Source organism: Colletotrichum phormii (genome assembly GCF_030913505.1).
Source record: "Colletotrichum phormii strain CBS 102054 chromosome Unknown BDP81scaffold_39, whole genome shotgun sequence".
Taxonomy (NCBI): domain Eukaryota; kingdom Fungi; phylum Ascomycota; class Sordariomycetes; order Glomerellales; family Glomerellaceae; genus Colletotrichum; species Colletotrichum phormii.
In genome coordinates this window covers 1-25,853 of record NW_026851481.1, presented here as the reverse complement: position 1 = coordinate 25,853, position 25,853 = coordinate 1, and the positions used below count along the sequence as shown (strand labels likewise).

The 25,853-nt window shown below is 50.5% G+C and overlaps 8 protein-coding genes across 8 annotated transcripts; 7 read left to right on the top strand and 1 right to left on the bottom strand.

Moving 5' to 3' along the window:
- Positions 1-1,195: 1,195 nt before the first annotated feature.
- BDP81DRAFT_335133 (putative metallo-beta-lactamase domain protein) lies at positions 1,196-2,221 on the bottom strand (the record flags this gene model as incomplete). Its single annotated transcript, XM_060585827.1, has 2 exons — positions 1,196-1,605; positions 1,663-2,221. 2 exons carry the CDS (start codon positions 2,219-2,221, stop codon positions 1,196-1,198), a joined length of 969 nt encoding a protein of 322 aa, XP_060438056.1.
- A 709-nt stretch (positions 2,222-2,930) lies between these two features.
- On the top strand, positions 2,931-4,721 carry BDP81DRAFT_442134 (Sulfide:quinone oxidoreductase/flavo-binding protein). Its single transcript, XM_060591651.1, has one exon. The coding sequence runs from the start codon at positions 3,064-3,066 to the stop codon at positions 4,420-4,422; it is 1,359 nt and encodes a 452-aa protein (XP_060438055.1). The 5' UTR covers positions 2,931-3,063; the 3' UTR covers positions 4,423-4,721.
- A 277-nt stretch (positions 4,722-4,998) lies between these two features.
- Positions 4,999-6,662, top strand: BDP81DRAFT_476588 (glycosyl hydrolase; the record flags this gene model as incomplete). The annotated part of the gene is made up of 3 exons (XM_060594780.1): positions 4,999-5,704; positions 5,801-6,098; positions 6,186-6,662. 3 exons carry the CDS (start codon positions 4,999-5,001, stop codon positions 6,403-6,405), a joined length of 1,224 nt encoding a protein of 407 aa, XP_060438054.1. The 3' UTR covers positions 6,406-6,662.
- A 681-nt stretch (positions 6,663-7,343) lies between these two features.
- On the top strand, positions 7,344-9,068 carry BDP81DRAFT_442131 (methyltransferase domain-containing protein). Its single transcript, XM_060591650.1, has 7 exons — positions 7,344-7,540; positions 7,598-7,688; positions 7,742-7,783; positions 7,842-8,034; positions 8,091-8,228; positions 8,299-8,718; positions 8,770-9,068. Exons 1-7 carry the CDS (start codon positions 7,532-7,534, stop codon positions 8,861-8,863), a joined length of 987 nt encoding a protein of 328 aa, XP_060438053.1. The 5' UTR covers positions 7,344-7,531; the 3' UTR covers positions 8,864-9,068.
- Positions 9,069-13,376: 4,308 nt separating this feature from the next.
- Positions 13,377-13,996, top strand: BDP81DRAFT_155815 (uncharacterized protein). Its single transcript, XM_060581950.1, has one exon. The coding sequence runs from the start codon at positions 13,649-13,651 to the stop codon at positions 13,979-13,981; it is 333 nt and encodes a 110-aa protein (XP_060438052.1). The 5' UTR covers positions 13,377-13,648; the 3' UTR covers positions 13,982-13,996.
- Positions 13,997-16,448: 2,452 nt separating this feature from the next.
- BDP81DRAFT_485703 (ankyrin repeat-containing domain protein) lies at positions 16,449-21,196 on the top strand (the record flags this gene model as incomplete). Its single annotated transcript, XM_060595170.1, has 5 exons — positions 16,449-16,671; positions 16,733-17,770; positions 17,901-19,517; positions 19,686-20,875; positions 20,915-21,196. Exons 1-5 carry the CDS (start codon positions 16,590-16,592, stop codon positions 21,194-21,196), a joined length of 4,209 nt encoding a protein of 1,402 aa, XP_060438051.1. The 5' UTR covers positions 16,449-16,589.
- Positions 21,197-22,272: 1,076 nt separating this feature from the next.
- Positions 22,273-22,873, top strand: BDP81DRAFT_155774 (uncharacterized protein). The gene is made up of 2 exons (XM_060581949.1): positions 22,273-22,717; positions 22,771-22,873. The coding sequence occupies exon 1, from the start codon at positions 22,309-22,311 to the stop codon at positions 22,642-22,644; it is 336 nt and encodes a 111-aa protein (XP_060438050.1). The 5' UTR covers positions 22,273-22,308; the 3' UTR covers positions 22,645-22,717; positions 22,771-22,873.
- Positions 22,874-23,049: 176 nt separating this feature from the next.
- BDP81DRAFT_455618 (uncharacterized protein) lies at positions 23,050-25,442 on the top strand (the record flags this gene model as incomplete). Its single annotated transcript, XM_060593079.1, has 10 exons — positions 23,050-23,202; positions 23,341-23,457; positions 23,575-23,759; positions 23,795-23,811; positions 23,855-24,142; positions 24,266-24,330; positions 24,493-24,653; positions 24,720-24,869; positions 24,945-25,258; positions 25,414-25,442. The coding sequence occupies 10 exons, from the start codon at positions 23,050-23,052 to the stop codon at positions 25,440-25,442; spliced, it is 1,479 nt and encodes a 492-aa protein (XP_060438049.1).
- Positions 25,443-25,853: the final 411 nt, after the last annotated feature.

Here is a 25,853-nt window from a genome sequence, read left to right as displayed (position 1 = left end):
TTGCACATGTTACACAAACTAGCCTTGAGTCGTCTGAGTTTCTGGAGTGAGCATGACGTGTCTCCTCGTTCAGACTCGAAATCAATAACACAATCCGAAGTTGCTGAGGTTCCATCCCCCGACAATCTAGCCGACGCATAGATGCCGACTGAGTCTCTTTGTGTGTGATCGGTTCTCATCTGATGTCTGCACCGGCATGTGAAACATTGCGATGGCCGAAGTGGCCCAAACTCGTGTCCAGCAAATAGGCTGCGCATAGACTGGAGAACGTTTCGAGTAGCCGGATCGAACGGTGCAACGAATGATTTGATTAAATCTTTCGTCTCCTCCCATCTTCTCATCTGAGCCGGCCGCCTCGCTATGGCCGTTGGTGAGACGAACCTGAAGTACCCTACACTGGGCACCTTTTGCCCTTACTTGAATTCAATGGTTTCAAGGTTTTCTTTGATCGCGTTCACAGGGGTCAATTCGACGGGTTCCAAAACACTCGAAGATGGGACTTTCCTACGCTAGGCTTGCTAGAAGCCTAGCACGTTATTGAGACATGGAGAAAAGGCAATTAACCTACAAAAGCATTGGAAAGCCAAGCAAGGAGCCGAGTCGGCCAAGAGTTGCTCTCTCCGGAATGGTCTCAGAACAGTCAAGCTCAGTGAATCTAGCTATTGTCCCCACTCGTAGGCCTGCGTTGTTACATTGACGGCGGCCCACGTGCCTTACATAATTGATGTATCAAGCGCGTGTCAAAACCTGCCCCCAAGCTTCGAGCATACTCGTACCATTCACTCTTACTTTCTCAATTGCCTCTGTGCGAACAAAACGTTGCCGCGAATGGTCGATTTTATCAACCAGGTTTGACGAGAAATAAAGAATGTGGTACGGAGTAGTTTAGTCAAAAGTTGTAAAGAACAGCCGCTTTCCTCGCTTCCTAATCCTGTTACTTCGAAAGTCTATTTATTACACTGTCCGCACCTCTTACCTAGCCTTCAAATGAAATTTCTAGGCTATGTCAGTGGTCGCACTGGGCCGTCAACTGCCCAACCTCCATTGTATATAGCCTGAAAGAAGGATCTCCATGATAACCACCAGCCTTTGTATCCCCAGTGCACTGGAAAAGGTCCATTCCCGCGGCGCTAGTCTCCGTGGATGGCTGTGAAAGTCCTTGCGTCACCGACCGCCGCCAGCGGTATCTGCTTGATTACCACTGCAGGCCTCCAAGCCTCATGGGTACACGAAGCATGCGGTGCCCAGAAGCCGTTGGTTGTGGGAGTTTACCAGCTCGGATGTTTATTTGCAGAGACTGGTGGAGCAGCTTTGGCTCACCGAGCTTAGCATCGCGCTCTTTGCGCTGCGCAACGAATTCCTCCTCGGTGATACCGTCCCGCAAGTGTTTATTTAGCTTTCTGTGGTCGCTGACTGTCATCCATGGCACCGGGCCTTCTCGATTGTCCGGGGGATAGTCATGGCCTGTCCAGACTTTGACGTGATCTGGAAGGCTAAGAAGCCTGCGGCCCGAGTGGTAAAGGTTGCTCGCGCTTCCACCAGGAAAGTCACAACGAGCAGTCCCAATGTCCACGTGGAAAAGGGAGTCACCGCAGAACACGTTGTCTTGTCAAGAAGATCAGCAAAAGCAAGTGTGATAACGGGGCGTGGTGGGGGCCTGACCTCCGATCTTATAACCCAAATGGTCGGGCGTGTGCCCGGGGAGATGAATGGCAGTCGCGCTCAGGTTACCAATGCTGAAACTTTCGTCGTCTTCGAAGAGTTTATCAAAAACACCATGACGCTCTTCGCTGGGCACATCATATCGTTGACCGAAGAGATCTTGTACCTGTCCGATGCGTCGCCCAATACCAATCAGTGGCTTACTGACATGCTCTGCGATGCGCTTTTGAAGATACGAGGCTGCAGTGAGATGATCTGCATGCGCATGAGTTTCAAGAATCCGCAACACTCGGTAGTCCTTTTCTTTGACTAGCTGAAGCAATTCATCAGCTGAGGTTGTGGTGATAACTTGAGTTGTCCGGTCATAATCCAAGACCGGGTCAATGATGACGGCCGCTTTCGTCGCTGGGTCTGCAACAATGTACTGCCAGGTTCCTGTCCTTGACTCGAAGATATCGTGAATGACAGGTTGCGTAGTATCGACAGGTGCGGTGCTATATGAGCGCCGAGTGGGCGGACTTATCGCATTGGGAATATTCCTTCGTTTCGATAAAGGCATTGAGTGACCGACCCTTGGTAACATGCCATGGCGACGTGCAGTGAAGACACCTGGATGGACGGCCCCGGTTGCTCCAGTGCCATGCACGGCACGGAGCTGAATGCTGCCACTTCCTCGGGTAAGTGGTGATTTTGCGATCCCTGGCACCGTAGACAGACAGGGTGATTGAACTCGTTTATTGACGCACGCGCGCACGGGATTCATGGCAAAGGTTGAGTCGAGACAGTGTAGGAGAGAGTGAGTGGAGTTTGGCGATGCAGGCTGATGGAGGCAATGATGCAACTAAGAGTCGGAAAATGCACAATATAGATGGACCGAGTGGTGGGGGTATCTGCCGAAACCTTTAATACTGGGAGCAGCCGAGAGAAAGTTTAAACATCGAACGACATCCCCACTGCATCCCGGTGCCTCCCGTGCCGGTCGGGGAGTTGTAAATGAAATCGGCGACCATTCTCGCCGACTCGTCTCGCCGACAAGCCGGCCGGCCGGTGCGGCTCTTTCTATGAAGAAACACCAACTGCACGTCAAGGCCGGGAATGAGCAAGTTTTCTTTAGCAGACGGTCGCGGCTGTCGGGGGATGCTCGGCGCGGCTTGCAATTCTGATAATTTAACTCGTCCGTTAAGTCAGCAGTGGAGTGGGCCCCACACCTCTTTTTAAGCTTCGGCGTTTTCATTTTCCAGTCGGCGCACACCGTTTCTTTCTCAGGCGCCATACTTACTTGAGGTGGCTCATCTCTCTGCTTTATCATCACGACATATCGTGGTCCAATCCTTCCCAAAAAGTAACGCCATCACCTGTTCTGCAAAGTTTTCATATCACTCCTTCTTCATTTACGCCAAAATGCTCGCCAGTCGTGTGACTTTGGCATCTCGCCATGCCAGCCGCGCTCAATTTGCTGCAAAGACTTCCGATATCCGGAAACTTGCGACAGTAGCCCCCGTGAGCTCCGTTGCTCGGAACCACAAGGTTGTTGTCGTCGGAGGAGGCAGTGCCGGTCTCACTATTAGCCACCAGCTGTTGCGGTCTGGTCGATTTTCTCAGGATGACATTGCAGTCGTCGACCCGGCCGAATGGCACCATTATCAGCCTGGCTGGACGTTGGTTGGCGGTGGCCTGAAGTCGAAGCAAGAATTGCGAAGGCCACTCGAGAGTCTGGTTGACCCCAAGCTTAAGTTCTACAAGCAGGGAGTGAGCTCTTTCGCACCCGAGGAGAACAACATCAAGCTTGGAAATGGCGATAAACTTGGCTATGAGCAGCTCGTTGTCGCTCCCGGTATCAACATCGATTACGGCAGCGTCAAGGGCCTACCCGAGGCTCTTGCAGACTCGGGCTCCCTTGTGTCTTCCATCTACGGCTATGATACTTGTGACAAGGTCTTCGGCACCTTCGGAAGACTTCAGAAAGGGAATGCAATCTTCACCCAACCTGCCGGCGTGATCAAGTGTGCTGGCGCACCCCAGAAGATCATGTGGCTTGCCCTCGACTACTGGAAGCGTGCAGGCTTGTATAACCCCAACGACCCGACAAGCTCGCCCATCAAGATCAGCTTCGCCACTGGCCTACCCACTATGTTTGGTGTCCCCAAATACAGCGCAAAGCTTGAAGAATTGCGCAAGGAGAGGGGCGTCGAGGGGCTCTTCCAGCATGATCTCCTTGCCGTGGATGGTAACACAGCCACCTTTGGTCGCCCTGATGGAAAAGAGAAGGTCACAAAGCAGTTTGACCTCATGCATGTCGTCCCGAAGATGGGGCCCCATACTTTCGTCAAGAACAGCCCTCTCGCCGATGCCGCTGGCTATGTTAGTGTTGATCAAGCAACAACCCGTCACACCAAATTCCCCAACGTCTGGTCGGCAGGTGATGCATCCAATCTACCCACCTCTAAGACCGCCGCAGCAATCACATCCCAGGCTCCCATTCTTGTCAGCAACCTGCTGCGGTCATTGGATGGCGCCGAGCCTCAACCTTCGTATGATGGCTATACCTCATGCCCGATCCCTACCGAATATGGTAAACTTTTGCTTGCCGAGTTCAAGTATGGTGGAGTTCCCAAGGAGACTTTTGGCGATCTTATCGGATTTGATCAAGCAGTCCCCCGACGTGCGTTTTACCACTTGAAGAAGGACTTCTTTCCGTGGGTTTACTATACGTCCATGGTCAAGGGAACCTGGGGTGGACCTAACGGCTGGAGAAACTGATCTCGTAATTTGAGCATCTGTATCATGTACTAGCTATGTATTCCTAGGAGTAGTTTGGCGGCAAAAGTCTTGAATCCGCGTTCGTTTCTGGTCGATCTTGAGAGCTCTCACTCCTGGCTGTGTTGTTAAATTGCCAGATCAATTTCACTTGCTTACAGCCCCTCCGAGGGCATGGACTATCCCATTGAGTGATAGGCACGGCGTCGGTACATTGGATCGCGAAAACAATCGGAAATATAGTTAATCATGCGTTAGTCCAGCATTCAAGATTGTTCCATTGCGGGGATTTTCCTTCTCCGAGTTGATCTGAACACTGCTTGTGTCAGGTGCTAGCCTGGGCTGGCATTTTACATCGCCGAAGCTTTGTACCGACGTCAAGGCATTTACTGAATCCCGCATGCTCTTCGTGCGCGGTGCCCCGCGTTTACATTACACTCGTATTTTTGTTCGTATCCAATTTTCGCATCTGTCTTTTTCGTATTCAACGGCCCGTCAGACCTTTGAATATCAATCTACGTGCAAAGCCAACGAGTCAAGGAAAAGCTCTTTCGGAGTATACAATCAAGCCTCTCCAAAATGAGATTGACTGGTTTCGTTTTTTTCCTGGTTGCGATAGCCGAAGCCAATTACTACAATCCTATACTTCCTGGCTTTCACCCCGATCCAAGTTGTATTCACGTCGACGATGCTTTCTTCTGTGTAACATCTACTTTTACATGGTTTCCTGGTGTCCCAGTCTATACGAGCACGGATCTAAGCCACTGGAAGCTTGCTAGCCATGTTCTCAATCGATGCGAGCAGCTTCCACAGCTGGAAAATGCGCCAACTGGTCAAGATGGCCTATTTGCATCAACAATTCGCCATCACAACGAGACCTTTTACGTAACAACTACCCACGTGTCTATCACTTCCTATAAGGACTTCGTCATGCAAAACCTCATATTCTCGACAAATGATCCCTTCAATGCATCATCGTGGAGCATTCCGACTGAGTTCAATTTCACTGGCTACGACCATTCTCTCTTCTCTGACGACGACAACGACACTTTTTACTTCACTGGGGCTGCTGTATTATCTACTGGTACTGTTATTGCGTTGGCAACCATTGATATCGAAACAGGTGCCCTTGGGAATGTCTCGTATCCATGGAACGGCACCGGCCTGGGGACCGCCGAAGGACCACACCTTTACAAGAAAGATGACTGGTACTACATCCTTGTTGCCGAAGGAGGCACTAAAGAACTGCACCGCGGCTATATCTCCCGGTCCCGGTCTCTCCATGGTCCCTACGAAAGCAACCCAGCAAATCCAATCGTTATTGCTGAGCACCTGGACTCATCATATTAACAAACAGTTGGCCATGCTGATATCTTCCTAGATGAAGCAACTGGTCATTGGTGGGGTGTTGCACTGGCAATGCGTTCAGGGGCCAACTTTGAGACGTATCCCATGGGCCGAGAGACGGTCTTATTTCCGGTTTCCTGGCCAGCAGGTGGCGGGGAGTGGCCGTGTCTGCTCGAACCCATTCGAGGACAGATGATGGCATCACTTCCTGGCACAAATGTCAATTCCAGCAGCATACCTGGTGTAAATGAGAGTGTTGATGTGGTTGACTTTGAGCCAGACACTGTTCTGCCAGCATATTGGGTACACATCCGACATCCATCTGAGTCAGCGTACGTGATTTCTGCCGAGGGACATGCAAACACATTACAACTCGGATTATCATCAAGAAACTTATCATCGACAATTACACTGAACAGCACTCCTACAAAGGACATCACTTTTGTCGGTCGAAGGCAGACAGAAACGCTGTTCTCGTTTATCGTTGATCTGGAATTTGACCCTCATTCGATTGACGAAGAGGCGGGAATTTCGGTGTATCTGGACGAGAAAAGGCACATTGACTTTGGTGTTTCGTATGACAATCAGACAGCGAGTTGCAAACGGCTTCGCATTCGAATCATTCAGCAGCAATGGTAATATCACTGTGCCTCAACCGGTCATTACAGCATTACCATCAGAGTACCGGATTTCTACACTAATCCGCTTAGAAGTTCTGGCATTGAACACGACGCACTACACATTTCGTGCCGGTGTAGCAAACAAGCACCAGGCGAAAGCCGTTGAGATGACTATAGTCGGATATTCGAGTGCAGGCTTTGTCAGTGGTGGATATACGGGAGTTGTTGTCGGAGTCTATGGAACTACAAATGGTCAGCCTGTCAGAACAGGATCAGCCGCATACATCAGCAGATGGAGGTACTCCGGCGGCGGACAGTATATTGAATATGATCTTGTAGTATAGATTGTTTATGATTGTTTCTGTGAATGAGTACTTGAGCGTGGAACTGAGAGGCGAAGAGCAAAACCCTACTTTGGATGGATAGTCTGCTTACTACCTTAGATAGTGTCATATTGACACAAGACATACTCAAAGCAGAATCCGAGTCTGAAAAGTGTGTATCTCTGTACAAAAATCATCAGACCCAAATTTGACACTTTTGCCGAGACATTGATATATTGGGTAGATCCTGCCTCTTCCTGCCTGACGCACCTTTTCTTCCTCATATGGCAAAACCACGGCGGCGACAGCAACACCGTAATTCGGGATGACTCGAAACCCCACACCAATCTGCGATTCTTAATCCCGGCGAAGTTGTGACCAACAACGAGAACAGCCCAGCCGATATCGAATGTGACAAACATGCGAGCTTCGTTGGTGCACCCGACTGCTACTTTCCTATTCGCGCGGGGAACCCCGGGTGCCCACTCAACAGCCTATGAGCGTGGGTTTCTCTACATGTTTGGTGCAAGAAGGCGGCGCTGCATCCGCTAAAAAGAGGTCCAACACCAAACGTACATGTATATTAGCCCACCTGCCATTACAATTCTGTCATTTTCCTCTGTTACTTCTGTTCCTCTTCTTCATTCCCGGAGCTTTCCCTTTGCATTGAAACCCCGCACCGCAACCCATCATGGCCAATCCCGCTCAAGATTTTGAAGTTCAGATCGCTGCCGAAGAGGAGGTTTGTTGACACGATATGCCATTAATGATATACGTTGTGTTTGATTCTTTTACTTGCAGCAGGATGATTCTCGCTCCGAGATGGGAACCGTGAGTGTGGTTGTCTCCACGTTTCATTGCTGCTGCGCATACTGAATTCCATAACAGAGTATTGCGTCCTCTAGTACCAGTCTGCGTAGCTCACTATTGGACTATCGCCGGGAGAATGGCCGGACTTATCACCGATACAAGGATGGCAGTAGGTTCCTGGGAACATTCCCCGTCAGTTTGGTCGCTGAAGTTGTGCGTTAGAATACCAATTCCCGAACGATGAGCGGGAACTTGACAGACTTGGTAAGATTAACTTTGAACTATAATCGTGGGGTTGACATCCTGCTCACTCATGTCCCAGATCTGGTTAATCACCTGTGTCTCCTCACGCTGGATGGCGAACTTGGCATAGCCCCTCCCTGCAGAGAAGACGCCAAAGTTGGTCGTGTTCTTGACGTCGGAACGGGCACGGGAATCTGGGCGGTTCAGTTTGGCGACGACCACCCCGAGGCTGATATCTTGGGTATCGATCTTTCGGCCACCCAACCTAGCAGGTACGCTTGAACCAGAGTCGTTATCCGACGAACAGCTGTCAATATTGATATCCCAGCGTGCCTCCCAACGTGAAGTTCGAGGTCGATGATATCGAAGACGAGTGGACCTTTTCGCAACCATTCCAATACATCCATAGTCGCTTCATGACATCTAGTATCAGGGACTGGAGACTGTTTCTCCAAAGATGCTACGAGTAAGGCCTAATTACTTGTGAATTCGCAAGACGAGATGATGAAGCTTGCAGCTGACCAGCATAAACACAGTAACCTCGAACCTGGTGGCTACGTTGAGCTCCAGGAGACCGCTATTTTTGCTCAATCTGACGATGGAACTTTGAAGCCTGAGCATGCTCTGTCCGAGTGGGCTAAGTATCTTATGGAAGCGTCAATCAAGCTTGGAGCAGTGTGGGTCGATACGCCCGAGTTGAGGGAGATTATGATTGAGGTCGGGTTCGAAGATGTGGCGCTGAGCACTTACAAGTGGCCGACGAATACCTGGCCGAAAGACAAATATTTCAAAGAGCTGGGCTCATGGAATAACGAAAATTTTATGGCTGGTATGGAGGCAATTACGATGGCTCCCCTCACACGTGCCTTGGACTGGAGCCCCGAAGAAGTTAGAGTCTTCCTCATCGAAGTCCGCAAGAACGGAAATGACCGAAACATTCACGCCTACTGGCCTCAGTAAGTTCTCCCGCTGTTGAACCCCCTGGTTCATGGTTCTCACTTTCATAGGCATGTTCTCGTTGGGCGGAGGCCCATCAAAGAAAAGGAAGGCTCAGCACCAGCTCTGCCACCGGCTGCGGGTGCGTCTCCGGCTCCAGCATAGAGTGGACCAAGACTTGGCCAGCTCCCAGAGCCATGCAGGCTTAGTCTAGAATACATCCCCGCAACTCCATTGACGGACCTTCCTTCGTTAAGTTGTATTGAATAAAATGATACCGAGGACTCAGTGTGATTTTTACGTTGACACATTTCTGTCTTCGGTGATTAATGCAATTGGTAACTGGTACAAAGAGACTTCTGTAAAGATCCCATCGGTCGCGTGTCGACGTATATCTTTGAGAGATTGTAACGAATTATACGATAACCCGACCCTATTCCCCTATTTCCGCGAACTAACAGTTGATGCACGAATTCGAGTGGAGAAAAACTGGAGTAAGACGTACTGACGCCGACCCGCGACCGATGGGATAACTGAGTTTCCCTTTACTAGTCAGCTCTATGAGAGAGCCTCCAACGTCCTATAACGGTTTGCCGTTATGATTCAGGGGCGACGAGAGTGAAAAAGGGGGCTGGTCTAAGCAATCGTCTGGGAAATCGAGGAGGAAACGCCCAGTTACTTTGCACCAAGACTCCATTGCCCACGTATGCGTACATAATACCTCAAAAGACCACACCGACAAAGTTCTTTGAAATCTAAAGGGTAGCAACCACCAGCTCCAACGTATAATCAACAGGTAAACCTGGCGAGGTTACGGAGTACGGGCCCCAGGTGCCAAAAGCATGGCCGGGCCTTCTGGCCTCGAACAGAACAACAGCGAGAATTCAAGTGCTGGTGAGGTTCTAGGCTGTTAGCAATCAAGCCAATCTTTTCCTAGCTTCGCCGCTCTACGTTCATCAGAATGATTCTTGGATTCTATTATGGATCTTAGGGCTTGAAGGCGAGAAATAAAAGTACAACAAGTAGCAGTGTGCGGGCTTGAGCGCGAGCCAATCGCCGCACTATGTCGCAGCTTTTATTAGTACTCTACTCAGGCATCAATTCACGCTAGCAGGGCAAACTAAATTAACAGAATGTTAGACAAGTCCAGGATTATTTATTACAAGACGCCCCAGAACAAGCACATTGATCAACCAGCTATGCTCTCTTCAGCGGAAAGGGACGCGAACGTGGTGCAGAGCCGGTCAATCCGCGCCAGCAATTAAGTACCTACTGGTAATACCCAAGATTCAGTCCTTTGGCTTAACATACAAGCCTTAAGTGACGACATGTTCATCTCTCATTCAATGATGACATCGGCACTGTTATACACTGCAGTCATGGTCATACGCATCACATGAAGTGCCTGATCTGTGACACTGATAAGTGATAGTCAGCTGGAGCTCAATGAACTGACCGTAATAGTGCATGTAGAGAGTGGGACAAGTGATAGGGACAAGAAGTATATACAATTAGCAGACACAGTCTCACAAACAGTCCTTGTCTCTCTGAACAGTGGCATAATGAACGCAGAAAAGGTATCAAGTCTCCCGAGGTGTTCATATGCATGTTGGCGAAGCGGAGAGACATTTAGCGAAGCGGGAAGGAACAGTCTTCCTGCTGTGTCTGCGGAACCTACTCATGCCTGTCCTTGTCTCTCGACCGTGCTTGATACAGCCTACCACAAAAGTTTTAAGATAAGTAACTCTCGCAGGTCCCGCTACTCTCTCAGGATAGAATGAACTCAACTGCCGGTGGGTAACTCTCGCTATCAGAAGCATGAAGCAGGCTTGTCGTAGGAATCACTTTGCTACAAGCACATGCTTCCGAGTGCCCAGCCCATATCTAGCTTCAGCCTCCTGGGCTATCAGCTAATCCAGTATTTATGTGTCTACATGTTGGTATACACGTCAGCAGGGCAACCGTACGGTTGGAACGAAGTGTCAATAATGGTCTATTATTGCTGCGTCTGGAGGTGGAAGGAGGAGATTGTGGGCTCCCAGAAGTGGTATATAAGTGAAAGGGCCGTTTGTAAGTGCCCATACCGCCTTCCAGATCCATCTTTTCTGCCGACTGCTCAGAGATCCAACACTACATGTAGTACCAGGTGATTTATATAGTGCTCTGTTCCAGTAAATCGCGATTCAAGCCCAAACAAAATGTCTGTCATGGGAGCATTACACGCATAATACAGTGCTTTTCGTCGTAAAACGCTTCTATATTTCCGAGCTCTTATAGCCCAATAGTGCCGATTCACATACTAAACTGCCTTTACGAGACTAATTCTCTTCAAGATACCTACTTACTTACTAAAGGGCTTAGGTACACTGAACGTCACTGCGAGCTGAATGTAGTATGGTATAGGGCGTCATGTCTGCCACCTGAATCAAACATAACTAAGTAGTTAGTAAACTCTTAGCTCTGCCGATTAACTTCGATATACACCCAATTGAACAATCAACGCTATGCCGTCGTAGTAGTAGTAGTAGTAGTGGTGTTTTACATCATCAGGGACAGGTGCCCAGCTATCTATGTAACTAAGCTCCGATCAACCAGAGCGCCCTTTGGGCATATGATGTGCCGTGCCGCCATTATAGCGTACGACAAGTCAGGCAGTCTATAATGTACACTTTTCTTCTCGTGCCTAGAGCAGTGGAGTTTAGTATCTAATCCCCAGGGTCCGTTCAGTTCCAAAAAGCACGCCAGCAGGGGGTCCCTGACTCGGCAGAAGCGAATGGGTCTCTAGCAGCCCTACGCCGTCCACAGACGGCGTTGCCGCAACAAGTAACCGGCCCTCGGAGGCATATTTGCCTACGCGAGCATTTTTCTGTTTTCTTATATTTTCTTATATAGAAGATAAAGGAGGAAGGAAGAGAGAGGGGTGTGGTAAGGCCGGGGCCTCAAGGCGTCGGTGGGTGTGTGAGAGAGTTGTGAGGCGCGGGATCTCGGGCTCGCTATCTTTGCAGAGAGTGAGCCTCATAGTAGCGCGTCACACGCTCGAACTTCTCAAAGGCACCCGGGTCTCTGACCAGGGCGTACCAATAGGCTTCGGCCAGGCCTATCGGGGGCGGTAGTGGTCCCGGATCGTCCACGGTCCCGGTAATCGGCCATAGCGCCGAGGTACGGCGGTTCTTCGTGCAATATACTGGATGGGTAGGCGATAATTTCCGCCCGCAGTTACATTTGAAGTCTCCGTCGTGCTGAAAGCGCCTGTGGTAGGCGTGGAAATGGCCATGGCCAGAACGAGCAGCGAGGAGGTGGTGCAAAAGAGGACGCCGTAGGTCCAGTTCCGGAGGGCAACGGAGGGCAGCGTCAGTTTTCTTATAGCCTGGTTTGAGCTTTTGCTTCGAAGTATGCCACCATCGTGAATGGTAGCCACGGGCTCTGGCGCGGGCCATCTTCGCTATCCCAGCGTATGATGCTAGCGGTGGAGGGTCAGGCAGTAGGAGAGCGGCTCCTTCTTTAGCAAGCTTATCAGCTAATTCGTTTCCAGGGATCCCGGTATGTCCGGGCGACCAGTGGCATTTTATATCCCTTGCCCGCTGGGCGTCGAGTATCTCAAGCATAGCAGCCTGCGAGCTGGCGGGAGATCGTCCGAAACCCGAGATGAAGTTGAGAACGCCAGTATTATCGAGGCAAAGATGGATTGTAGTGGGGGAGGTGGCAGCTAGGTGCAGTGCTCGCCGTAGGCCCTGACGGGCCCCCTCGGCCTCGGCATCAAAGACTTCTGTGTATTCGCCGAGGCGACGCTATGCCGTCCACGGCAGACTATTATTCGGTAAATAGGGTCGAAATGGAGCGGACTACGGATCTACTATGCGACGCAATGTCACAGCACGCTTGTCCTTTTGGAAACGAGACCGGGAATATTTATGACTCTGACTTTGAGCTGTACTATATTATCAATTGGATGGTCATGCCACTGTGCCGCCACAGACTCAAGCCGGAGGGGATGCCATAGAATTTGGTCCAGGCTTTACAGATTATGGATCGCGGGGAGTCAAGATTATCACGTGGAAATGGAAAATTGTCCTCACAGCATTGCCGCTATTTTTTATAATTAAAGTTTCCCTAGACCGCAACCTTTCTGCGACCGTTGGGCTGAAATTGTGTGAAGTTATCTCAATCCTTGTCCTTAACCTTGATCAACAAGCTAGATCATCCTCAAGCTACGGCGGTAGATTGGAGGAAACAATACCGACCTGCCTGCAGTGGAGGGTTGCAGAATGTCTTATCAGTGATTGCTGTTTGCCCTGAAGGGGAGAACATGCACTACCTAGGTTGGCATAGGTAAATAAGAAGGAACAAAAGTGTCGGTGACCTGCCTACTCGTGGGCATACATTTGGGCGGGAAAGAACGCAAGTAGTAATTCTGAACATGGGAGAAATCATTCTATGCGAGTCTGCTGCCGATATGGGAGCTATTCAGCGTGGTTCATGGGTCAGCTACTACGACCGGGACCGTTGCGCCAAGGTCGGTTAGCGCGATATCAGTAAATAAAATGAGACCATGGCTGGAATTCCTATCCCTGCTAAACGACTTATCGGGTACTTTCTGGTGCGGGCTGGGGATTCTGGCTCTTTACGGCTGAAATGAGGGCCGGGCGCGGCGACAGGGAGCTGACAACCTTATGATAACCTGCAAAGCCAAACAGTAACAAAGCAACCAATGAAGTAACACAGAAGTTCTGTCCAGTGGGCTCAACCTGGACTCGGGCAAATGGCGCCACGCGCTAAGGAGGTCGCGTATTCGTCTATTTCTTGGCTTGTTAATGGTGCCCTGCTGTAAGACGGCGCAGCCTGTACCGTCTTGAAGACCTCGATTGGGGTGCCTCGATCATATTAAAGGACACTGGCGAGAAGCATCTAATAATTTTTCTTCCTCGCGCTTCAAACGTCAGTACTGACACCATGCGTAACACCTATTTACCGCCAGTCAGCTTTGTCAAAGCTAAAGAAGGCCCGGCCCTTTCCATTCAGCTGCTCGACCCTTCTGCGCCGCTGTACCCGGGCTCAGTCATCCGCGGACACGTCACCCGAAAATTGCACATCTTCGCCGCCGTCGCTACCGTCCGCGTATATCTAATCGGTGGCTCGGCCGCCCGGCTTTGGGTACAAAGGGGCACATCCGCAGTTGTGTTGGGCGCGGGCTTCGATTTCTGGAGCCGGAACGCCGTATCCCAAGTCGTTCACCAGGGTCCGTTGCACATCGCACCAGAGCCCGATACCGCGTCGCAGACCTAACCTCTAGGACACGACGAACTGTAGTAGAGTTATACAGTAGCCAGACTGGGCAAGGATCCAGATCTTATAGCCAGTTGGGATAGGTTTCGTTGGAATCGTTGTCGTCTCAAGAGATCGACCTGTAAATCGGACCATAGCCTCGTCAACTGTAAGGTCTGAACCAGGTATATAAAGGGAATCCCCAGTCTCTTGGATGTGGGCTGACCACTGGTTAACTTTACGGTATACATCTGGCATTTGATCCTGGGCCCGGCCCTGGCCCCGGCCTAGGCTAGGCTAGGCTGGCTGGGCCGGCTGGGCTGGAATTCCGCAGTGTTGAATATCCGTAGTCGCTGGAGTAGCAGTTGGAAACGGTCCCGGGACATAAACCGTGTAAATAGGTGGATAGGATCCTCCGTTTGCTGCTGGGTTGACCAATAGGTTGATAATCTAGACTCACTATGAATCCCTATATATAATAGGATCCCTAGGAAGAGGTATATCTCGTCTGCTGAAGTCTGCCGCCATGAATTCGCTCTAGACGTTCTAGCCCTAGGGCCCTCCTGAGACAAGTCACAACGGCGCTGTATTCGTCCACTGGGCCCACTGCTCCACGAGGCTCTGCGGAACGTATTGGAGGAACAGTTCAAGCGGGCTTGCCGGCAGCCCCCGTATCTCTTGGGCCCGGGCCGGCACGTCAAGGGCCGGAAGGAGCCCGGAGGACCATGCTAAGTAGCCGGAGGTTCGTGGGGCCGGACTGTAGCTGCGTCACAGCGCTCGGGCGTACAGTCTGTATTACAGGCAGCAGTAAGGTCTTCTGGGTGGACCTCAACTACTATACAGCTGCGTATAACTAGAAGTAATAGAAGCATTAGATGCAATAGAGGTATCAGAATCACCAGAAGACATAACAATATCAATCAAAATAGTAATAACTAATAGTGATGATAATGGGCAAAAGAGCATAGGAATGAGTGACGTATCGTCAAGTACCCCTTTAAATGCGGGGTAATAAAGTGTAAATAATGGGTACTTGGAGGTCTTGGCAAAATGAGGTGAGTTAGCACCCGATGGGATACGTCCGCACATCACCACGCTAGGTATTGGATCGCGAGAATGACTCGGAACGTGCCAATATCCGAATTGGTTTGGCTAATGATCTAAGGAAAAGAACGCGACGTACGCGATAGGTATCGCTAGTATCGTTATATACTCGACGTTCTTTGCTCGGGGATGGCGTATAAGGCTTCTCGGTCGCATCGTCGTTCATAATAAAGGGACGAGGGTAGGAGGCCGACGGCGTTATTATGTAGTTATCCAGCGTTCGATACTATTTACGGGGAGAACAATGGCTGGTAATAGTGTGGTCGTTAGAGCCGGGGAGATCCGAAATCCAGCGGGAGATAATAAGTTCGATTATGTTACTGTTGGTATCACAGGCGTGATACGTTTCCTCATGAGGATGTATCTTCGGCAACAATCACGTCGATGTCCGTGATAATTGCTGTTGTTGTTCTTGTTCTTTCTATTTACATTGTGGGCAGGGGTCGGTCGAAGTAGGTGGTGACAGCCTGGGTGGTTGCCCCACCTTAACCGGCCGTGGTGACTAAGCCAGTTGTCCCACTTCGCCCAGGGCAGGCGCCAGCCAGCCCACGATACCTGCCCATTGCTCCTTATCAGCCTTGCCGTTCCGACAGTTACCTACCTGTTCATATGAGAAGATACCTAGCGAACGTGAAGTATGTTCCTTATTGGCTTCTTAAAGGATAACGAGGTCGCCGTTTTAGGTCTAATGACGCGAAGGGGAGTGGATGGAGTAACCCCAGCTGACGATGAGATAATTCGGAAGTATCTAGAGTTTCCTAGACAATAGATATACAGATCCATATGGCATACATATCAGATATGACAGAACTACATAAGTACTCAGAATAGCCTCACACAGTACAGCTATGTGCGAATTTAGTGTCCTCTTCGTACTCTTTGTGGTGTATGTACAACGCGAAGTCAGAGATGGCTGCCGGATTACACTTACAACAGCGGGATTGGCCAGTTCCGGCTTGTAATCAGAAGTCGTGTAAGGTAGCTTCATTCCCACCAACGAATGATTGCTTTATATTGAGAACAGCACAGTGCACTTCCGGGCAAGTGGTACCAATCCTGCTTATGCCAGTGCACCCTGTATAAATAACCTTCTATTTGTTATTTCCGAGGCCCGCGACAAGCCTCGACGTTGACGCCCAGGCGGATTCTTGTGAGTCCTTAGCCTGCACAAGGCAGAATTGACTGGCAAGCGCTGCAGCCTGTGCATTTGGCCTTGGCAGATTCATCTCAGGCATCCACGCATATTGAGAAGTTGTCCTTCAGCAAATGATAGGTCGGAGCGGAAATAATAAGGGGTCGGGCCCTGGACTGCAGTAGTTTATCGGTAATGTACAATTAACGTGAGGCTGACCTAGCACTTTACGTTTAAGAAGCAGGACTTCCCCTCGTAAAGCTGCGGAATCAATGCCTCTGTATTCTGTTTAAGCCCAGCTGAGCTAGATTTCTAGTATATTACGCCTACTATTTAATCGACCTACCAAAACTCAACCCGAAGATACGATCGCCAGCAGCCCACCGACGAAAGATGTACGATCCGAATACCAAAGAGTCAGGTGATAACAAAGATAAGAACGGCTTGCTTAAGTATGGCCGTACCTCAGCACCTGGTAAGCTCCCTCGGAGTCTGGGATGCCAGTCCTTACCAGTCCTTTCTAATGGCGTTGTCAGACTCTGATGCCGATGACTTCCAACCCGGAAAAAAGAGAAAGACTGGTGTTGATCGGCCGGGGGGAGATGCTCCTGTCGTAGAGGACTATACTGTGGGCTGGGTGTGTGCCCTCCCGCTGGAAATGGCTGCCGCGAAAGGGATGCTCGATCAGCTTCATCCGAACTTGCCCTGGCAGGATCCAGCCGACCATAACAGCTACGTCTTGGGTCAGGTTCAAGGCCACAACGTCGTCATCGCCTGCCTACCTGCAGGCATTTATGGAATAACACCAGCTGCCACGGTCGCGAAGGACTTGCTGCGGACCTTTAAGTCAATCCGGTTCGGCTTGATGGTTGGAATCGGCGGTGGTGTACCGTCGCGAAAACATGATATCCGGCTGGGCGACATCGTGGTTAGCCAACCCGCTGAAACAAGTGGAGGTGTTATCCAGTACGACCGGGGGAAGACAGTGCAGGAGGGAGAGTTCCAACGCACAGGATCGCTCAACGCACCACCCCAGGTCCTGTTAGCCGCCCTAGGTCGTCTCCAGGCCGATCACATGATCGAAGACAGCAGAGTCCCCCAGTTTATATCTGAGCTTATCAGCAAAAGCCCAAAGATCATAAAGAAGAAGTTCAGTCATCAGGGCGCTCTCTACGATTGCCTTTTCCAAGCAGAGTACGACCACGTCGATTCAGACTCTACTTGTGATGAGTGTGATCCCAAGCAGAAGATCCAACGGGAGGACAGAGACGACACGAATCCAGTCATTCATTACGGCAACATTGCCTCAGGCAATCAGGTAATCAAGCATGGAAAGACACGCGACAAGTTAAGCAAAGACCTTGGGGTGCTCTGCTTCGAGATGGAGGCTGCAGGACTACAAGATTTCCCATGCCTAGTCATCCGTGGTGTTTGCGACTACGCGGACTCTCATAAGAACAACCGGTGGCACGAATATGCAGCTATAACAGCGGCCGCGTTTGCAAAGGAGCTCCTTTCAGTCATACCGCCAAATAGGGTCCTGCAGGAGAAGCTTATACCGCAGTTAGTGTCTGGTAAGTAGATAATTCCTAGCCTAAATATTCTAATTACTTTGTCCTTCTATATGCAAAATTCATTGTTTGAGTTTATCTCCCCATTTGAACTTTCTTTTAAGGAATATTTAGGTACTAATGCCTCATGCAGATCCTGATCTTCATAGGCTTGTTTCTAACACTAATACGGCCATCTCGGCACAGACGCAGAAGCAGGAGGTCAGATACGAGAGCCAAAAACAGGTTGATTGCCATCAAACATTCAAGACGAGCGCATATGAGAAGTTCAAGAATATCAACCCTGACCGAGTCCCGGGCACATGCAAATGGGTATTAGAGCATCCACGGTACCAAACATGGCAGCAGAGCCGTCACGATGATCTCCTTTGGATTTCCGCCGACCCAGGCTGTGGAAAGTCTGTTTTAGCCAAGTCTCTTATCGATGGGGAGCTCCAATCTACAAACCACCATATAGCTTGCTACTTCTTCTTCAAGGATAACGACGACCAAAACAACCTAGCGACAGCCTTATGTGCCCTTCTTCATCAGCTTTTCAACTTTCAACCATTCCTCATCCGTCATGCTATAGCGGCCTTTGAAAAGAACGGAGAGAAACTGCAGACTGAAGTGGACGAACTGTGGCGTATCTTCATCGCTACTACTACGGACGATCAAGCAATCAATGTCACTTGTGTCCTAGACGCCTTAGACGAGTGCTGTATTGATGACCGACGGAAGATTATCCAGTTTTTAACAAACTTCCACAAGCGGCAAACAACTTCTACAAGAAAGTCTCAATTAAAGTTTCTTGTAACTAGTCGACCTTATCAGGACATCGAATCCGAATTCCGTAACATACCTGAGCCTCAGACAATCCGTCTTGCTGGCGAAGAGAAAAACGCCGATATTAGCGAGGAAATCAACCTTGTAGTTCACGATACAGTACTCAAAGCCGGCCGAGAATATCAGCTGGATCAAGATATGCAGGGCATATTACGGACAAAGCTCTTGGGAACACCCAATCGGACTTATCTCTGGCTGCATCTCATGATCAAGGAGCTTCCCTACCTCGACAAAATCACCAAGAGAGCATTTCAGAAGGATATCGACTCACTTCCGCAGTCTGTTGAGCAAGCATACGAAAGGATTCTGAGCCGACACAGTAACGGCCATAGAAAGAAGGTGCAAACGCTTCTTCATATCGTTGTCGGTGCTCGGCAGCCTCTTACGCTGATAGAACTATACGTGGCCTATCAACTTGCGACAGAACTACCAAACGCAGACAGACACGATGATCTCGAACTTGATCATATACACTTCAAGCTACGGATCCGGGACCTTTGCGGCCTTTTTGTTTTCATAAACGACAACAGAGTCTATTTGATACACCAGACCGCCAAGGAATTCCTCGTTCAACGGATCATTCACCCTAGTCCAGCTAACAACCGTTGGAAACACTCCCTCTACAAACCACATTCAGACGCGATAATGACACAAATCTGTGTTCAATATCTGTCATTTAGGGACATTCAAGACAATCGGTTTCCTGCTGGTAGAAGAGAAACAGACACGAGCACTACCCAGTACCCCTTTTTGGAATATTCAGCAACACACTGGCCTTCACACTTGCGAGACGCAAATCCCCCAAAGGACGTATTACAAAAGCAGATCTTGCAGCTATATAACATGCAAGATGGGCGATTCGAAACATGGGTCTCAATATTCTGGCAAACAAACTATCAATACAAAGCGAGGGGTGGCCTCAACAGTGTACACCTGGCTGCATTGAATGGCCATGACGAAGTGTTACAGAGACTACTTGCCTCAGACGACGCTGCGTTGAACTCAGAAGACAAAGCGGGCTACACACCACTCATTTGGGGGTCTTTAGAGGGTCGCCAGAACAGCGTCCAGATGCTTCTCGATAAGGGCGCAGATGTCAACGCAGGAGACGGCTTTGATGGCAACGCTCTTTACATTGCATCATTTAGAGGCCACGACAAGATCGTCCAGATGCTTCTCAACAAGGGCGCAGATGTCAACGCTCAAGGCGGCGATTATGGCAACGCTCTTCAGGCTGGATCATTAGAAGGCCACGACAAGATCGTCCAGATGCTCCTCAACAAGGGCGCAGATGTCAACGCTCAAGGCGGCGATTATGGCAACGCTCTTCAGGCTGGATCATTAGAAGGCCACGACAAGATCGTCCAGATGCTTCTCAACAAGGGCGCAGATGTCAACGCTCAAGGCGGCGAATATGGCAACGCTCTTCAGGCTGCATCATACGAGGGATACCACAACATCGTCCAGATGCTTCTCGATAAGGGCGCAGATGTCAACGCAGAAGGCGGTGAGTATGACAACGCCCTTTACATTGCATCATTTAGAGGCCACGACAAGATCGTCCAGATGCTTTTCAACAAGGGCGCAGATGTCAACGCAGAAGGCGGCGATTATGGCAACGCTCTTCAGGCTGCATCATACGAGGGATATCACAACATCGTCCAGATGCTTCTCGATAAGGGCGCAGATGTCAACGCAGAAGGCGGCTACTATGACAACGCTCTTTACATTGCATCATTTAGAGGCCACGACAAGATCGTCCAGATGCTTCTCAACAAGGGCGCAGATGTCAACGCAGAAGGCGGCTACTATGACAACGCTCTTTACATTGCATCATTTAGAGGCCACGACAAGATCGTCCAGATGCTTCTCAACAAATGCGCAGATGTCAACGCTCAAGGCGGCGAATATGGCAACGCTCTTCAGGCTGCATCATACGAGGGATACCACAACATCGTCCAGATGCTTCTCAACAAGGGCGCAGATGTCAACGCTCAAGGCGGCAGATATGGCAACGCTCTTCAGGCTGCATCATTAGAAGGCCACGACAAGATCGTCCAGATGCTTCTCAACAAGGGCGCAGATGTCAACGCTCAAGGCGGCGAATATGGCAACGCTCTTCAGGCTGCATCATACGAGGGATACCACAACATCGTCCAGATGCTTCTCGATAAGGGCGCAGATGTCAACGCAGAAGGCGGCGAGTATGACAACACCCTTTACATTGCATCATTTAAAGGCCACGACAAGATCGTCCAGATGCTTCTCAACAAGGGCGCAGATGTCAACGCTCAAGGCGGCAGATATGGCAACGCTCTTCAGGCTGCATCATCTGGAGGCCACGACAACATCGTCCAGATGCTTCTCGATAAGGGCGCAGATGTCAACGCTCAAGGCGGCAGATATGGCAACGCTCTTCAGGCTGCATCATCTGGAGGCCACGACAACATCGTCCAGATGCTTCTCGATAAGGGCGCAGATGTCAACGCAGAAGGCGGCAGATATGGTAACGCTCTTCAGGCTGCATCAGAGGGAGGCTACGAGAACATCGTCCAGATGCTTCTATGGCAATGCTCTTTAGGCTGCATCATCCCAAGCCTATGACAACATAGTCCAGACGCTTCTTATCAAGGTCACTGATGTCAAAGTACAAGGCGGGGAATATTGTAAAGCTCTTTATATCAGCGCACATACCCATTCAAATCAATCAAACAAATAAGTCAAACAAACAGTCAAATATAGGAATTTCAGCGAGTCAAACAATCAAATATCGTGAGGCCCTAACATACAGACAACGATGAATCCGACTCAGATTCATTGAAATGCCCATAGAAATAGAAATGGGTCCCTAAAGACAAGGGGTCAGATTCATTGAAACGACAGGGGGTCAGCTTCATTGAGGTTTTCTTATCTAAAATAGACGATATAGACATGCATCGAAAGCTGAGAATTAGGCGAGCTCAGAAATGATCTTACCTTTATTATAAACCCAGTATTCACCTCTATATGTATAGATTCGTGATTGACGGTTTGATAGGGTCAAGATGGCTCGTGCATGGCTGCACCAATGATCGGTAGGGTGGCCGTTACTCAGATGGCTCGTGCGTCGAACCTAACCTCTAGGACACGACGAACTGTAGTAGAGTTCATAGAAAACGCCATAGAAAATAATTATGGGGCGTGAATACTAGGGTGTAGAGTTGATAGAGATTATAGGGGTAGAGTTGGTAGAGGTTTCCTTAGCTAAAATAGACGATATAGATATGCATCGAAAGCTGGCAATCAGGCGAGTTCAGAACTTATCTTATCTTTATTCATAACCCAATATTTATCTCTATTTGTATAGATTCGTGTTTGCCGATTTGATGGGGTGAAGATGGCTCGTGCATCAGTGCACCAATCAACGCTAGAGCTATCATCACATAACCTTGCTATGCTCACTGAGGCAGCAGCCAATCATAGTATTTCTACCTAGCGTTTCCTTTGTGGTAAGCAGTTTAGTATAGTTAAACGAGATAAGGAATGCGCTGCAGCTACCGAATGAGGAGATAGCGCCCATGTCCAGTTTAATGCTGTGGTTAAGATAGTTGCCCGTCCAACAGCATCTTAACTCAACCACAGTCAACATCAATCCACCAATATGTAAGACTAACACCACTTATCTCGGTAGTAGCCCACAACTACCACGGCCCAAGACTATCGTAATTACGCTAGTAATGGAGCCGTTTATCTTTTATGAAGAGTATGCACTCGCTATTTGTAAAACATGTCAGTTTGCTGTGGTTAGTGACGAGTTAGCCACCCACCTACGGACACGCCACCGCCATATCCCACCGTCGACCCGTAGTAGCATCGTCAAGGCCATCTCTGGTATAATGGGCATACGTACGAACCAGGCCAGTCTTACGCAGCTGCAGTATCCCGACCCATCAACAGCCCCCATCGACCATCTTACCGACCCACGCACGGACGGTATCCGATATCACCGATACTCCTATATTTATCGCCAAACTCAAAGGATCCAGGATCACTACCAAAGACATCACGGGTAGGTAAACGATTAGAAGAAGGGCGGTAACGTAAGGGCGAGATCTTGTTAAGAACGTAACATACCGTAGACGTCCAGTATACTATACTAGCGGTTCTTTTTATTACGGGCTGGGAGCTAATGGTTCGAGGTAGGGCGTGGCTAACCGCTAGACCAAGCGCCGGAGGCGGTCGCCGAGGAGGTAGCGTCACGGCAGGCCACCGAGCTACTCCGTTAACTACGGCAGAACCAAGCCGAGCAGGTCAAGGCGAGCTATGACGATCTCATCCGTGCTACCAACAACAAGCTCGAGCCGAACCCGTAGCTCCAGCGGGTGGGATGGGCAGAGCATCTGAGTGGACTACGTATTAGCCAGCTCTACAAAACCACCGGCCCAATCTAGGAGGCCGTGGAGGACGTACTCTATGTGATGTGGACTTCGGTCAACGAGGTCTTGGAGTACGCCAGGGCCATATCCACGCCCAATAAGGTCGGGCACGCCGTACTATTCGAGGTCCAGCGGAAGGAAGCACATATTAAGCCTACGAAGCCGTTTAATAACCGCATTAAGGAGGACACTTGGGTACGGTATAAAGATATCTAGAGGGTCTTGCTCTGTATATGGTTCCGGACGTAAGAGCTACCGGACGACGGGAGACCGCCGTACCGGCTCACCGAGAGGCAGTACGACGCATAGGACGAGTTCGAATAATTGGCCAAGGCCGTGGTGGAAGGGGACTCCAACACTACGTCGGATACGCTCCGGCCGGCAGCACTCAAAATACTCATTAGCATACTAGACCACCAGCTTAAGAGAGGGCAGTACGAGAACGCGATAGTAAGTACGCTCGCTATAATAGGCATCCGGGCCGACGGTGGCTGGATGGATATTACCGACTATACAACAAAATATTCGGCGATCATTAAAGTAGCACGTATGTTAGTCGTTTATAAGGCATATACGCAAAGTCAATACGATGTCGCTCGTCAGGCCGCTACGACGGACGAGGGGGCGGCCGATGATGGCATAGAGAGTCTCTTTGTCTACGTCCGTCGCATGGTACAGAGGTTCATAACGCGTACGCCCGGGGCCCCCCAAGCCGAGCCAACACCGATGGATTGGATTCTCGAGACGCGGACGTATGGCATGCATATACAGTATAACACGCCGGCAGACGGCGTAATCGACTAGGTAAGCGACCGCATATCGTATCGGCGCGTACGGTTTACCATAGACCAGTTATCGGACATGCTCCACGGCGTCGTCAACGAGGCCAGGCTACTATTAGCACAGCTCACGATAGTCACAGGCGGGGACGAGCAGGGCGACGCAGTGTCGGACAGCAGCCAGGCGAGGAGCTGTCTAGACGAAGCGCTGCCGCGTATTCACTGGCCGTCGATCGAGGACGACCATAGCGAGACCCGAGAGGGTTACTCGTTTCTATACGACGACCGCAACGCGTGGCTAAGGGAAGGGGACGGGTGGGTGTTCCGGCGTATCGTGGGGTCCCAACCGCGGCGGCGTCAGTAGGGTATAGAGGGACCGACATCGGGCAGCAGGGCGTTCAGGGAGGAGGTAGTGCGCGAGTACGGGCATACGTTCGAGCAGTTCCGCGAGCGGCTATGGTTGCTAATGCATATACTAGGGGGCCAGCCGGGACGGGCAACGGAGATAGGTAGCTTACGGGTAGCTAATATGGTAAACGGCGGGGTACGGAACATCTTTATATACGACGGTATAATATATTTCGTAACGGCGTACCATAAAGGGTACCGGAGCAGCGGGCAGACTAAGATTATCCACCGGTATTTACCAAGAGAGGCCGGCGAGCTACTTGTATAGTACTTATAGCTCGTACTTCCGTTCTAGCAGGAAGCAGAAGGCATCACGAAGCAGGCCCACCACTATAGCGCTTTCTTATGGGCCGACGAGGTCACACAGAAGAGGAGCGGCGGAGGAGCGGCGACGGTAACCAGCGTAGATATCGACAACGCGGGCGACACTGCCGAGGACGGGGACAAGGGTAGGGCGGCGTAGGCTTGGACAGAGGATCGGACGTGGACGACGGACCGGGCCAGGCAAATTATACAACGGCACAGCAGCCGGCTACTCGGTAACAAGCTGAACGTGAGTATGTGGCGGCATATTGCTATCGCTATCGCCAACCGATTCTTACACGAGGCGTTCGGGCGGTGGGATCTAGGGAAGAAGGGAGACGACGAGGACGAAGACGAGCTCGGTGATAGCCCGTGGGATCTATAAGCCGGGTACGGGACGCGGATCGCCGGTATGATCTATGGGCGGCTACTAGTCCAGTTCGGTAGCGGGGTAGCGGCTAAGCAGCAGCAGTTTCGTAAGGTCAGCTCGCAGTGGCATCGGTTCTTGGGGTTTGGGGACGAGGACCGGGCGAGCGACGGTTACCGCAGCGGCTCGAAGCGAAAGGTAGAGCTCTACGACGGCGTCCGTCTCGAGGCCCGGCTACGGCGGTTCGCACGGCTACAGCAGGCGGACATGGCCGGCCGGCTACGGCAGATGACGGGGGACGACGCAGCGACGTTCCGCGGGAACCAGGCGAAGGTAGTCGGGGCTATCGTCAACGGGCATAGCCCGATCATCCAGGTAATGGGCACGGGCAGCGGTAAGAGTTTATCGTTTATGCTACCAGCGTTCTGCTCACCGGACGGCGTAACGGTAGTTATTATACTACTTACCGCGCTTCGGACCGACTTAGAGGCGCGGTGTACTAAATTGGGGATCGCGTCCTATATATGGCTTAGCCATAAGAATAACTAGGCCGTATCCATTATCTTCGTTACGCCTAAGTCCGCCGTTAGTAAAGGCTTCCAGGACTTATAGTACGGCTTACGTTACGATAAGCGCTCGACCGCGTCGTGGTTGATGAGTGCTACGTTGTACTAGAGGGGACCCGGTCGTTCCGGCCGAAGCTATGCGAGGTTGGCGTAGCGATACGAGAGTTCGGGGTATAGATCGTATACTTAACGGCTACGTTAGCACCGGGCGACGAGAAGGCATTCTTCGGGCTTATAGGGATAGATCGTAACCGGACGTAACTATTCCGGGCCCCGATAAGTAGGAGGAATATTGAGTATAGCGTCGTGAGGGTAGATGGGTACGGCGGGCGGAGCTCGTCTTAACGCACCGGCAGACGCGGCCAGGGCGGGAAGGGGAGCAGGGAGTTTAATAGTATTGACGAAGCGTGTTACCGCGCCGCG

Coding starts and splice junctions, on each gene's coding strand:
- BDP81DRAFT_442134 (XM_060591651.1), top strand. CDS start 3,064: ATGCTCGCCAGTCGTGTGACTTTGGCATCTCGCCATGCCAGCCGCGCT.
- BDP81DRAFT_442131 (XM_060591650.1), top strand. Junction 8,229..8,298: donor TTTCTCCAAAGATGCTACGA/GTAAGGCCTAAT, acceptor GCATAAACACAG/TAACCTCGAACCTGGTGGCT. Junction 8,719..8,769: donor ATTCACGCCTACTGGCCTCA/GTAAGTTCTCCC, acceptor TCACTTTCATAG/GCATGTTCTCGTTGGGCGGA.
- BDP81DRAFT_155815 (XM_060581950.1), top strand. CDS start 13,649: ATGCGTAACACCTATTTACCGCCAGTCAGCTTTGTCAAAGCTAAAGAA.
- BDP81DRAFT_155774 (XM_060581949.1), top strand. CDS start 22,309: ATGGAGCCGTTTATCTTTTATGAAGAGTATGCACTCGCTATTTGTAAA.